Source organism: Eubalaena glacialis, chromosome 16, assembly GCF_028564815.1.
Source record: "Eubalaena glacialis isolate mEubGla1 chromosome 16, mEubGla1.1.hap2.+ XY, whole genome shotgun sequence".
NCBI classification, from domain to species: domain Eukaryota; kingdom Metazoa; phylum Chordata; class Mammalia; order Artiodactyla; family Balaenidae; genus Eubalaena; species Eubalaena glacialis.
Window position 1 is genome coordinate 65,776,516 of NC_083731.1, and position 14,399 is coordinate 65,790,914.

The 14,399-nt window shown below is 36.7% G+C and overlaps 1 protein-coding gene across 7 annotated transcripts in view; it reads left to right on the forward strand.

Moving 5' to 3' along the window:
- The window catches only part of DGKH (diacylglycerol kinase eta), a 191,033-nt gene that overhangs the window by 157,316 nt on the left and 19,318 nt on the right, over positions 1-14,399 (forward strand). For 3 of the 7 annotated variants that reach the window (XM_061171179.1, XM_061171180.1, XM_061171183.1), the window contains 5 exons: positions 1,866-1,971; positions 2,974-3,066; positions 5,872-5,991; positions 7,188-7,296; positions 13,555-14,176. In XM_061171179.1, coding sequence (XP_061027162.1) covers positions 1,866-1,971; positions 2,974-3,066; positions 5,872-5,991; positions 7,188-7,296; positions 13,555-13,607 — 481 coding nt within the window. In that variant the 3' untranslated portion in view covers positions 13,608-14,176. Of the gene's footprint in view, positions 1-1,865; positions 1,972-2,973; positions 3,067-5,871; positions 5,992-7,187; positions 7,297-8,784; positions 8,916-13,554; positions 14,177-14,399 lie in introns of those variants that run through there. The other 4 variants (XM_061171182.1, XR_009697561.1, XM_061171181.1 and 1 more) reach the window with 4 other exon arrangements.

Here is a 14,399-nt window from a genome sequence, read left to right on the forward strand (position 1 = left end):
ACGTGGTATATTTGAGAGTGTGGAAAATGTGGACAGAGAGGTGAGCGGCGGTGGGGGGGGGCAGATCTTTATCAGGATGTTTCTGGAAGCAATGTGAAGCACTGTCCGCAGAACAGCAAAGCTGGGGCAAGGGTGAACACTGTCAGAATGGTCCTGTTAGGAAACGATGGACTGAGGCAGTAGAGATGGGACGGAGAAGAAGGATTTAAGATAGGCTAGGAAAAAAAAAAAAAAGATAGGTTAGAAAAAAAAAAAAAGATAGGTTAGAAAAAAAAAAAAAAAGATAGGTTAGGGTCTAACGTTGGTACACAAGCATGTTCAGGATGATCCTAAGGTTTCTAGTGAATGGCTGGTTAGACTAAGGTGCCTTTGATGAAGCCATAGTATTCAGGAAGAGGAACAGATTTTGAGAGGGAAAATGATGGGTTCCATATTGGACTTACAGAATTTCAGTTACATTAGAAATACCTAGGAGGAGATTCAGTTAGCAGTTGAAAATGTTAAACTGAAGTTGATTTACAACTTTCTTTTTCCTTGAAAATTAGAATAACATTTATCCATCTCTGTTCTTCTTATTAATAACCTCTTCTTCATGATTTCTCAAGGTTATTGGTAAGGATGCTTAGGTGACATTTGCAAGTTCCTTTGTGCCTTGGATATCAACGTATGATCCTTAAGAATTAAACTCTTGATTCAGTCATGTGGGGCTTCTGTCTCTTCTTTTGTTCTTCCCTTTCCAGATTGAAGATCATTTTCCTTGAAGATGTTAGAAGCAAAAGGATTAGGATAGTCTTACCTTCTTGTCACCTGCAAAGCTTACATCATTTTCTAGCAATCAGTAGAACTTCTCCTCCTTTTTATTTTTTTGGCTGTGTCAGGTCTTAGTTGCAGCGCACGGGCTCTTCATTGTGGCTCTTAGGCTTCTCTCTAGTTGTGGCATGCATGGGCTCTCTCTAGTTGTGGTGCATGGGCTCTGTAGTTTGCAGCACATGGGCTCTCTCGTTGAGGCTCCCGAGCTCAGTAGTTGTGGCACGTGGGCTTAGTTGCCCCGTGGTATGTGGTATCTTAGTTCCCCAACCAGGGATGGAACCCGCGTCCCCTGCATTGGGAGGCGGATTCTTTACCGTTGGACCACCTGGAAGTCCCTCTTCTCCTTTTTCTTCTTGGCCTCATTGCCTCCAGAATCGTGTCATTCTAGGACTGTTCTTGAAGGTTTATATTCCAAAGGACAGTGGCACTACAGGCTTTGGCGTTGGATAGACATAGATTCAAATCCTGGCTCTATCACTGTATGTGATTTAGTATGTGATTTAGTACCACATACTAAATCTTTCTGAGCCTCAATGTCTTCATCTATAAAGTGGAGAAAGGTAACCACAGCTACCTTTTAGGTTGTGAATATTAAATTAGATAATGAATATAAAGCACTTAGCATATAGAAGATATATGTAGCAATGTTTTTCCCCTAATCTGTTGTATTTGTGCCTGGTTGAAGTTTCAGTGAATAAAAGATGTGTCTACGCTCTACATTTGGGACCCCTCTCAACTTTCCAGTGATACAGCAAAATGAAATGTTACTATGCCCTGTTCTTCCAAATAGCACCTCAATATGCTTACCTCTGATTCTAGGTCTAACTTATTTTATATACAAGATTTGGGGTTAGTACTTTTTGTTGCAATAGGGTTTGAATTTTGTAAATCTACCCCATGCCATTCATCATCGAGCAGTTATTAAACAAATAAATTTCCTTTCATGACCTTTTTTTTTTTTTTTTAACTTGTTTTATTCTACTATTTCTACACTTCAGAAAACTCAGCAGTGCTCAGAGAAGTTGTCTGTTCATTTGCCTCATTTTTGCTTTCAGGATTTGTGATGCAGCCACCATCCACTGTCTTTTGGAGCAAGAGCTGGCGCACGCGGTGAACGCATGCTCCCACGCACTGAACAAAGCCAACCCACGCTTCCCAGAGGTGAGGAGCTAATGGTAAATGCCCATTCCACAGATTTTTTGGTGTTACACATATAGCTTGATACTATAAAATGTGCCACATCCTTTGAAAGAACATAATATTAGTCGATATGCGTCTCAGCCAGAAGCTTATCATTCACTTGTGGCCAGGTTTTTCTTTATTTTCCTTTTCTGCTGTGTTTCCATTTCTGGTCTTTAATTTGCTTCCTTTTTTTCTATTTCACTTTCAATCACTGGTCACCTTCCCATCTTCCTTGTGCTCCTTCTCTTTTTAAGTACTACCATTCCTCTTTTTTACCTTCTCCCCTCCACCTTCATATAGGGCAAACCTAGATACCATGCATTTAACTAGAGCTGTTCATTCATTTTTGAAGTTGTCCACTGAAATGATTCTCCATTTTGTTTTACTAAATCAGTAAATTTAGTTAATTTTCTAATGTAGAAGTTAATAATAGAGTGGATAGAATATAAATGTGATGAAATGTGATGTATGGCATAGAGAAAACTGGTAACATTATTTTTACCCTTTCAATTATTCAATTGATTTACCTAAGTTATTATACAAATAAGTGTTAGTCTTCAAGATTAAAGTCTAAAAATCAATCTGGTTGGAACTATGGAGAGTGAAACTCAATGGATAGAATTAATTATGATCAGATGATGTCCCTTTTAAGACATAATTTTCTTTGACTTAATTCTTGTGGGAATATGTGTCTGTTGTCGCCAGCATATACATGTTTGTGTGTAGGAGATGTGGTCCTGAGTGTATTCACTATAGTCAGTGCATTCTTTTGGCTCTGTGCTGACAGAATTAGAAGAGGTAATCATGCTAACAAATGTGAGTGTGAAATTTTGCAATTACAATAGAATTTTGGTAGACTTTTTAAAATATTTGCGATGTGAATTTAAATCGGAAGAGTAAAATGTAAAGTACTCGCTGATGATTGAATCCCAATTTCATACAGAACTACTTGTCTTTGATGTTTTTATTTTTTTTTCCTAGAGTCTTACGAGAGACACTGCCACTGAAATAGCCATCAATGTGAAGGCCCTATATAATGAAACAGAGTCTTTACTAGTTGGCAGGGTTCCTTTGGTAAGGAAAAGAAATGATGGATAACATCAGAATGATGATAAATGTATGGTTCTTGTCTTCATTAGGGAGCATGCATTCATCAGATTCTAATGCACAAGCAGCCCCTGGCCTCCATCCCTAGAGCTTCCTTTTTACCTAGCTTTTGCCTTCAAGAAAATTAATGGCTACACCTGGGAGTTACACTTTAGGCTAACAGGAGTAGAGATTTCCCCTCATCGTGTGTTTTTTTTTTTTTAATAGATCCTTATTGGAGTATAATTGCTTCACAATACTGTGTTAGTTTCTGTTGTACACCAGAGTGAATCAGCCATATGCATACATGTGTTCCCCCCAGTCAGCTTTGAGAATCTTGAGCTTTACAGAGAGTGGTAGACATTCCCTAGGGACTCATTAACCCATTAATGCAGAAAAGTAGAGAAAGTCATGAGTTGTGCTCCCAGAATTAACATTTCAAATATGATTGTTATTTTCTAGATTTGCTTAGGTGATGCTTTCTAGATTCGGTGTTTCAAGAACTAAATTTCAAGAACTAGACCTATTCGTAGGTTAACTCAAGATTGATGTTGGAAATCAAGTTGCAGCCAAGTCTGAATCAGACCACAGTCCATGGATCTCATGCCTAAGTGCTAGGAATCCATAGATTTTCTGTCTGGTTTGCCCACAGTCCTTTACTAATCAGCCTTTCTTCCCTCACCCTTGAAATGTTCTAGCACGTTGGGTCTTTTCGCCACCTAGTGTTCCATTGTAGGTTATTCACACATGCTGTTGTAACTGTAGAAGGCCTGATACATTAGCTATTGTTTTCTTCCTTGTAACAATTTTGATTAATTGATAGGTGATGATCTTAAAACATTTCTCTTTACTGTAATTTTATCTCGTTCTTGGGAAAATTTATACATCTAAATAAAAGGGAGAATAAAAGTCATAGTATCTGGCACAGTGGAAGAATGGGAGGTGTGTTCCATAGCCTAGCCAACTGTAAGTGATTGGTTGGAATATCTGCTTGACTGGAGGCCAGAGTAAAATGTATCACCCTTGGAGCATCCTTTGCCCTGAGAAGAGAAGCTTAAAGGCTGCATGAAGTCCATTGGTTTTACCCACCTCCGAGGGAAACTCAAGTATAACTTCCTTGGGGCCAGAGGTGGCTGCCTCTGCTATGGTCATGAAGAGAAATTTTTAGGAAGAAACATTGAATATCTCTTCTGATAAAACCAATGGGAAAATCTTCTTGGCTATTCTTGGCACTTCTATTATTAACCTGAATTCTTCTTGCTGCTCTTCTAAAATTAGTCCTATAGGAAAGCCAGTGAGCTGTGACCTTGGTCCCAATTATTGGACGAAGGACATGTATTTTTTTGTGTTATTTGAAATACATTTAAGATAATTTCTGATTGACGAGAACTAAAAACATAACTTATTCTGTATTTTAGCTCTCTACACTGAAAGTACCCATTAAATGTTACTTGGTTAATATTAATCAATTATATTATGCTAATATATAAGGATTCCCCTCCACTTGTAATTCTTCTGTCATTGTCAAATATGGATGTTTGGTTTGAAATGTATACCAGTGAATTTTTAAAAAATATTTGGCAATATTGATATCAAAATATTCAGTCATGTTTGAGAGCAGCTAAGTTATATTCTTCATTTTGCTTGTAGAATGAATATGCAATAACCATTTTATCAATTTTGTAAGACATATATTCTTAGACTTAAAGGAAAGTGGTAAATTTTATTTGACCTGGTGGAGAATCTCCATAATTTTATTAACTCCTAGAAGTGCTAGATCCCTTGAATAACAGAGGGGAAAAAATAATGTCCCTAATAAATAACAGTAATATTCTCTCTGAACTTTCAGCTTAAAATTCTGTGAACCTATATGTAGGTACTCTACAATTTTAAAGTCGTTTATAGAAGTATTGATTAGCTGGAAGAGATCTTAGAAAGTATGTAGTCACTTTCTACTATTTATTGAGAAGGAAACTAAGACCCCTGAAATCAATTCATCTTCCCTTGGTTGCATAGTTAGTAAAAAGGCCAGGTCTAGGATTCAGTCACCTCCCTTTCAATTCTGCACCTAACAGTGTTTGTTTCACCTTTATTCATTTACTGAATTTGTAAGTGACTTTTAATAACTGCTTCAAATGGGTGGATAATAGGTGACCAGTTAAATTCTCTTTAAAGTTTGCTAGCCCTCTTCCAGGTTACAAGCCATTTAGCTTTTGCTTTGCCCTGGTTTGTACAACTTTTTGTCACAAATTTTCCTGAGATCCATGGGTCTTTTTTTAACCTGTTATTTTAATTATCCAGAGGATTTTTGTGCCAGGCAGTTCTTATTATATGACATATTTTTGACCAATTTAAAATATTATTATTTGTTCACACAGTGACCTATGTAAATCAGAATGATTTTTGCCACAAAGAAGTAGAATAATGAGATTACTCGCTAGTGCAAGCCGGCAGAATGGGCGGATGGATGCATGGATAGGAAGGGAGGAGGGTTGGATTTACATAGAAAAAACATCACGATAAGTAATACTTTTCTCTGTTAAATTATTAAAGTCACACTAGCTACTTATATCATCTTTGGGAAGTAAGGAATAAATCTATTCAGATTTGCTTAAATGAGCTCAGTATAAAATAATTTGTTCTTTTTTCCATATTCTTTTTTATTAAAACCAACAACAATCTAGCCTCATCTGATAAGAGGTGAGGATGTTCAGTGTCAGTAAAATAATTTATTCTATTTGAGGTTGGTCACTGAGGCTTGTTTTATTTTGTTTTTAATCTGCTGGTCAATAGCAGTTGGAATCTCCACATGAAGAGCGGGTATCCAATGCCTTGCATTCCGTGGAGGTGGAGCTACAGAAATTAACAGAGATCCCTTGGCTTTATTATATCTTACACCCAAATGAAGATGAGGTATGTAAAATTTGGCCTGTTTCTTTATAAATGTGTACGCTTTGTGACAATAGAATTTGAATACATCCTTTGAAAAAGAGATGTTCAGGGGGAAATACATTTTGAATATAGTCGTCCTCCCTTATCTGCAGGAAGTACGTTCCAAGACCCCCAGTGGACACCTGAAACCTCAGATAGTACTGAACCCTATATATACTATGTTTTTCCCTATACATACATATCTAAGATAAAGTTTAATTTATAAATTAGGCACAGTAAGAGATGAACAACAATAACGAATAATAAAATAGAACAATTATAACAATATACTGTAATAAAAGCTACGTGAATGTGGTCTCTCTCTCTCTCAAAATATCTTATTGTACAAATGTAATGCCTTTTCCATATCAGCTAAGCACTTCTCATGCACTGTGGCTATAACCTTTGCAGTTTGAGATGCAACAGCAAAACTAGCATGAAGTTCTTTTTCCTTCTTCACAATTTCACAGACAGAAGATTCGTTCTTACTGTAGGTCTTAGCAGGCTCAGCATACGATTTTTCTCTTTCCTTATTAAGTCGAGAACTTTCAGCTTTTCATTAAAGGAAGCAATTTTACAGCTTCTCTTTGGCATATCTGAATTGCCAGCATCACTACTCTTGTGCCTCGGGGCCCTTATTAAGTAAAATAAGTGTGACTGTAACGCAAGCACTGTGCTACCACAACAGTTGATCTGATAACTCAGACGGCTACTAAGTGGCCAACAGATGGGATACGCTGGACAAAGGGATAATTCACATCCCACACGGGATAGATCAGGATGGCTCACGATTTCATCACACTACTCAGAACAGTGCACAACTTAAAATTTATGAATTGTTTATTTCTGGAATTTTCCATGTAGTATTTTCAGACCGTGGTTGACCGCAGGCAACAGAAACCGCGGAAAGGGAAACCACAGGTCAGGGGAGACTACTGTCCTACTTTCAGATGCACTTTTCTTGAACAAACGAGAAAAAGCTTTTATGTGAACAAAGGCATCTTATGGGAATCAGTACCTTTTCAGGAGTACGTAACATCATGAACTTTTGGGGAAGAAGTTATCACTTCAACAGTAGTTTGTGTGGATAACTTACATCTGTGTTATCTGTGCTATCAGAGTGGGTTTTTCTTCTCTTAATATCCTGAGAAAATTCTCTTCTTGCTCGACTCGAACAGGAGCCCCCCATGGATTGCACCAAGAGAAACAGCAGAAGCACAGTATTTCGTATTGTGCCCAAATTCAAAAAGGAAAAGGTTCAGAAGCAGAAGACAAGTTCACAGGCTGGTAGGTGACCCACACGGGAAGGGAAAGTATAACATTATGAAAAAAATAACGTATTGAGGTGATATCGCTGAGGGGATGAAAGTGATCTGAGACTAGAGAGTGGTGATTATTGCACCATGTTATGAATGGACGAAATACCACTGAATTGTACACTATAAAATGGTTAAAATGGTGAATTTCATTTTATGTTCACTTTACCATAATAAAAAAATCATATCACACCTAAAATAAATCCAAATATGAGTAGGAGTCTGTAGTCATGAAGTTAACAAGTCTACAAGGTGGTTGCTGATTTGCTGCTACTTTGCTGGGTGAATGTCAGCATGTCCGTTAGATGGGTCTTCATCTCGCTCAACAATAATTCAAGGCTTGTAACTTGTTTTCCTTCTTCAGTGTGCAAAATCTATATCATTTTGATAAATGGAACGTAGAAACTTTCATTTACTCCTTTAGCTTGCTAGATATATTTTCCACCTCAAGTTATATATTCTCTTCCTTCTCTTTTAAGGACTTACGATGCCATTTCAGCCCCTCAGTAATGACAGTCCACTGTGACACTTGTATTCTCAAGCAAAGATTAAACTCTCTCTTGGGTATTCTTTCAAGTTCCCTTTCAACCTTTCCTTAGAGATTAAATTTAATGCTGTACTACTGCTAAAGACCTTCAAGTTCTGTGTATATGATGGTAGGTGCCTTTCATAATCAAATCATTTTATAACTCTTCTGAGTTAGCCATCTCATTTTGAAAAGTGATATATAACCTTATTTTGGACAATCGTAAAGCAGCTATTGAAGGGCATTTTAAAACCAAATGTGGCAAACAAGGAGACTTTTATTAAGCTAATCAATGTTGGGTAAATGTATAAAAGAGTGATTGTACATACTATAAAATAACAACCCAACTAATCTTAGAAAGCAATGTTGACAGTTTTTAGATGACATTAAATTGAGTTAACAATACATTTATTGCTATAATTATCAATAATGGTAATCATCAAAACCAATAAAGGCAGTACTTGAAGTCAGCAAGACCTGAAGCAGAAATCTATGTAAAATTGTACCCTGTGTCAGATTTTAAATTTTAATTAGCATTTGTAGCTAATTAAACTATAATAAGTTTCATATATGGTCCTTAAGGAAATCATCAGAGCTTATTTAGACCTTGTACTACTGATCCTAATCATGAGAAATACATTTTTTATACATACTGTGCAGTTTGCATGGCTTTAAGGGAGAAATGGAGCTAAAGAGAAAGGCACAGGTGCGCAGCAGTGAACGTCTTTGTAGAGTCAGATCCTTGTGTTGATTGACAGTCTGAAACTTGCATGGGAAAAAGTGGAATTGTAGTTTTGTTGAGACAATACCTTGAACCTTTCCCTTTGCTAGCACTGCCGCTGTACTCTGTTTCGCATCTTCTTTGGCCAACCTGTGCTTTGTAATGCATTGAGCATGTAGAAATTAAGGGGGTTTTGCTCTTAACTTTGGTAGTTCAGAAATGGGGCACAGAGGAAGTTGCTGCTTGGCTGGATCTGCTCAATTTGGGAGAGTACAAAGAAATCTTCATCCGTCATGACATCAGAGGGGCTGAACTCTTGCATCTGGAAAGGCGAGATCTTAAGGTATTTCCTTTGTGCTACTCTTCTGCTCTTAACATTTTTCTTGCAAAACAGACTCCTTTCTCCTGTGCTGTTCTGTTCTGTGCTTATAGCTTGGCTTATGTTATGCAAACGTGCAGTAATCTAATATGCATCATCCTGTGGTCTGAGTTCCTGGTATGCTTTTGAAACAAGAATGTCAGCAATATTTTTCTGTCAGAATCATTGTCTGACTGTTATAGCTAAAGCTTAGCATGAACTTAGTAAGTTTTCTCTGCATCCATTGGTATGGCTGTTCCTGTGCTAATATTTCCAAATGGATCATGTTTCCATCAGCTCATTTTTTTGGATCAACATGAAAGGTGATATTTGTTGCTGAAAATATCTAATAAAAGGTTAACAACTAAAAATTAATTCAAAATACCAATAACAAAGCCTTTCTAATATATGGAACTAGATGAGAGACTTACAGCAGTGGCTACTTAGAATCCTGTGATTTGGTTGTGTTTCAAAATTGAGCTTTCAGAGGTCACATGAACAACTAGACAAATAAATTCAAATTTCCTTTCCACGACTTATTATTAAAATTGTATTCTTCTCAAAAATAAATTTATTATTTTCTTTAGTAAATGAAGTAAAAATTATGCCTTGTTTTTGCTAGAAAGCAGCCCAAAGCCTGTTTGTCTTTTATGACAGGGAATGAAAAGTATTAATTCATGGTCTGCAGCAATTCCCTTTTATTCTTTGGGTGGAGACTCAACCATAGAAATGGCCAAAGAAGCATATTCTGTCCCAGGGTTAGAAGTAGGATTTTGTAATGTTATATTTTCTTACCCCACGCTGCCGTTTAAAAATTCCAAGATTGATTCATAAGCAAGTGACAAAGCCTTCAACATTTGTTGGATTGATTCCTTTCCTGTAGACCAGGTTCTAAAATGTGTAGAATTATGAGACAGTAAATTCCTAATAAATTCATGAACGTTTGTGCCTTTATCTACAAATACGTTAGTAGAGATCTTTGACCCCATGATGGGTAACCTAAAGTATAGATTTTTATAAAGCAGAGTCATAAAGTTTTAGCACGTCAAAAGTAGACACCACTTATACCTAAACATTTTTAGCCAGAATAATAATAAAATAATAGATTAACTAATTATCTTAGTTGAGAGTCCCAAATCTGGAACATAGCAAAATATATAGTGTTACAATTCATAAAGTAAAAATTGACTTTGACACTTGAATACACCAAAAAATAAATGTAGAGGATCATTACATGCAACATATTTGTGTAGCTTCTGATATCCTTGGCAGGCAGCAATATTTATTGAATAGCTACTGATTAATATATTATGCCAGCTTCTCTAGGTGGCATCTGCCCTCTAGAAGCTTGCATTCCATTTGCCGTGAATAATCATATGTTCAAGGAAAAGACTGTGTATATAAATAGATATGTATATGTTACATATATGTACATACAAACATATATAAACATACACACACAGTGAGTGAAGCAGTTATTTGCAGAATGAAAAAACAAAGCTCACACAGAAAAGTCAAAGTTAGACTGATAGGACCTGGCTGGAAAAAAAATAAGAGTACAAAGGAGCTGCTGATTAAGAATTATGTTAGTAAAATTTCTATTTAGTTTTTCATGAGACTTTTTTGTTGTTTTTATTTTTTATGCAAATTACATTCTTTCCCTTAAAACTTTTCTTTTAGAAGTTTTATTGACATAGTCCATTTTAACTCTTTTGGTTCTAAAACAGGGTGTGGGGCAATGGGAAAGGAAAGTAATTTTACAGAAAGAGACTTCAGCGGAACAAAACCGAGCTAGAGAACGAGCTCTCCTCGTACTCTGTGGTTATAGCTGTAAGGGGGAGCAGACCCTTCAGAGGAAAGTCTCTTAATGTTGGTGAAGGGTTACCTACTCCCTAGGTAATCTCGTCCATTCCCATTGCTTCGAATACTGTCTGTGAATATATCAGTGGTTCACAAGGTTGTGACCTCATTTGTAAACTTTAGGATTATATCACCAACTCTACTTGCTACTTGGCCATCACACAGGATGTCAGTCTTAACGTGTCCACACCAAACTTCTACTCTCCTTTCCTACTCCCATTCTGCCCCTTCTCCAGTGCTCTACATCTTAGCAACTCAGGGATGTGAGCTAGAGAAACCCAAGGTCATATTTAGCACCTTCCTCTTCCTTATCCTTTCCCCCCTAACTCATTAAACCCATCACATAGTTTGACTTTAATCTCCATACATTTCTCTTTCTCCTTTCCACAGTCCTTCCTCTTGCCTGTGTAAGGTCAGTAGCTTCCTAACTGGCCCTCGCATTGCTACTCTTGCCCTCTCTCGTCCATTATCCACATTGCACAGTGACATTTTAACATCAGGTGTATCACTTTTCTGCTTAAAACCTTTTAGTGGCTTCCCATTTCAGTTAAAGACTCGCATCTGTGGGAGGCCTACAAGGTTCTGCCTATATATTCAACCTGCTATGGAATACTGGCCCTTGCTGGGCTATACCCTTCCACCCTGGCCCTATTTCATTTGTTTAAAAGTACTGACCTCTCTTACCTTAAGGGTGTACCCTCCTATGGTATGCTTCTCCCCCTACCCGTCACCTGGCTAACTCCTGCTCAGATCTTGGCTCAGGTGTTACTTCCTTATCATCAAAACAACTAGAGATAGCAATGTGACAGTCTAAAGGTGGGAAAGGGGAAATATTGCTAATGTGTTTTAACAGACAAATAAACTGAATGCATTATTTTACCTCCTAGAAGGCAGTAGGAAAAAGTGAGGGATAACAAAGAAAATGGTAAAGACACAGGGGTTTTGTTTGGTTGGTTTTTTGTTTTCTCCATTTGGAAAGTTGTATATGTGTGCGTAGAAGGATAACAATATCTACGAAACATGCCTCTGCAAAGTTAAAGCTATTCATCCAAAGAAAGAAGAAGTCAACACTAAAGAATATGATAAAAATAAATATATAACAAACATCATGGCATAACTTTATCATAGCCTAACTCCTAGAAGATGTGGATGTATTGAACTCAAACTAAAGAAAATATAGCTAAGAAGTTAGTGTAACTCTAGGGAAAACATTCATCTCGAGACACCAAAATAATAATTCTGGGTAGAGTCTGCATCTCTCAAAGAAGTTTTTCTTCTTGAGAATACAGTGTGCACATGGCCTAAAATAAAATATTTAATGTTAAATATATTTCTTAATCAGATAACTATGTTATCACAAAGTATAAAGAATATTAAAATATTCCACTCAAATCAAAGAATCTAAATGCCTCTGTAAATGCATCTACATTTCTATCTTCCTGTAGGGTTTGGCCTTGCTTTTAAGTTTGCTGTTTTAGCACACACTCAGGAAATGTACATTTGCCTTAAGACTAATTGCGGATGACCTGGTATCATATGAGCAAATATTTTTCAGGGTCAGTTAAATATTGTAAAAATGTTACCCTGAAATTATCTCAAGCTCAGAAAGAGCACTGGCTGTGGAAAGAGTATTTTCCAGAAGGATTCAGAATCATCAGTAGCATTGCTGCTATAGAATTCAAGGAGATCGTAAAGTATATGGGAGAGAGAGAGCGCGCGCATGTGTGTGTGTGTATCTTCTCAGACAAATAACCTTGTGGTACCTTATATTCTCTAGGCTGCTTTGAAAGTCATCTTTTTCCTAATTTTCAAATATTTCACACTCTGTTTTGTGAAGAAGTTATGTGACTTCACACAAATTGATTATGCCCATTACGCTTAAAGAAGCTATAGGGAGGCCGTCACCACCTCTTTTAGTTTTTCGGACAGCGAATACTATGGCTATCTTGGATGGGTCTCATTTATCACTGCAACAAGTATTTGTTTGCCAGGCTCCTGCTCTGTGCTGCACACTCTGCAATCACCATTCATTTCGGAAAACTAAATATTGGCTTCTTGGTTCTTTTTAAGGAAGATAGTCCTTTAAGAAACAAGAATTCTGAGGGGAAGGAGTCAAAAGTGTTTTGAGGAAAAGCATCAACCCACAGATACCAATGTTTATGTAATTGTTTATACTTATACATTACAAAGTGTAAGGAATATTTAAATATTTCACTCAAATCAAAGACTCTAAATGCAAGTTCAAATGCATTTGGATTCCACATTTAGGTCATGGGCACTGGAGTCTTCCTTGAGGATCAGGCCTCACTTGTAAGTTTAATATTTTAGCAAGGAAATGTATAGTTGTTTTAAGACTAATTGTGGATACCCTGGTGTCACATGTCGCTTCTCTCAGAGATCACAAAAGGACCTGTGTTTTTTAAAACAAAAAAAGAAGAAGAAGAAAAAAGAGGAAGTAATTTTGACTCTTAAAGAATTGCCCTTGTGTATAACTTATGAGAATGTTACATTTAAGAGTTTGTGTAAGATGCGATTTTTTACTGGTCGGTAATTTTTTAATGTCAGGGTTTTTTTGGTTTTATAAACTTACTTTTCTAACTTTTACTTCCTAAATCATTGAACGTAAACTAAAATGAATGAGCTGAATGCTAACTGTGTTATTAGCTACTTAAATATTTAATCCTCAGTTTTTCTCTTGTCGGTAAACTTCTTCCTCTTTCTTTTTTCTTTCTTTCTACCTTTTTTTCCTTTTTTTTATTTTTAGGACCTGGGGATACCGAAAGTGGGTCATATGAAGCGAATTCTCCAGGGAATTAAAGAGCTTGGAAGGAGCACACCCCCAGTCTGAGGTGTAATCATATTGGTGCTATTCCTTGGAAGGAAAGTAATTGCTACTTAATACAAAGTCCTTGGGAGCCATTGGCTGTTCTTGTAGTTTTCTGCCTAGATAAGTAAGCACCACTGAGGCACCTCTACGGCTTGATATGGGTGAAAATTTTGATTTGAGGTATTAGAAAATATTTTGTGCCAAAAAAATACATTCCACAAAGCCATTTTCTTATTGTGCAAACCTGACACATTCAAATATGCTCATATTAGTAAAAAGGTGGGAGGAATCTGAGACAATTGCATTGTCCAAAAGGTGGAATTGCACAATGTTTACTTTCCTTTAACCTGGTCAGATGGAATGTTCTTACCATGCAACCACATAACAATATGTAGCTGAAACTTCTTGGGTTTCATTATTGGAGGCATTGGCTTCTTACTTAAAATCACTGGCTAGAAGACTAAGATGTAAATTAAGTGGTGTTTTGAATTGGTATCACCTCAGATTCCTAGCTCTCAGTGGTCAAAGAATATGGTTAAAACCCCTCAAATACTATGAATGAATGCAAATCTTAATGCACGATGTTCCTGCCTGAATTGTCTTTCTGTTTCTTGCATGTCACATTTAATATGTAACACTTAGCTTTAATGTCAGTTTTAATGGAATTTAATTTATTACTACCTAAGTACCTTTTGGTTAGCTAAAGGCACTTTTCTGTTCTTTGATGTGGAATTTTGCATAAATATTCTATATCTAAGAATTTGTGAACATGTGTCTGTGCC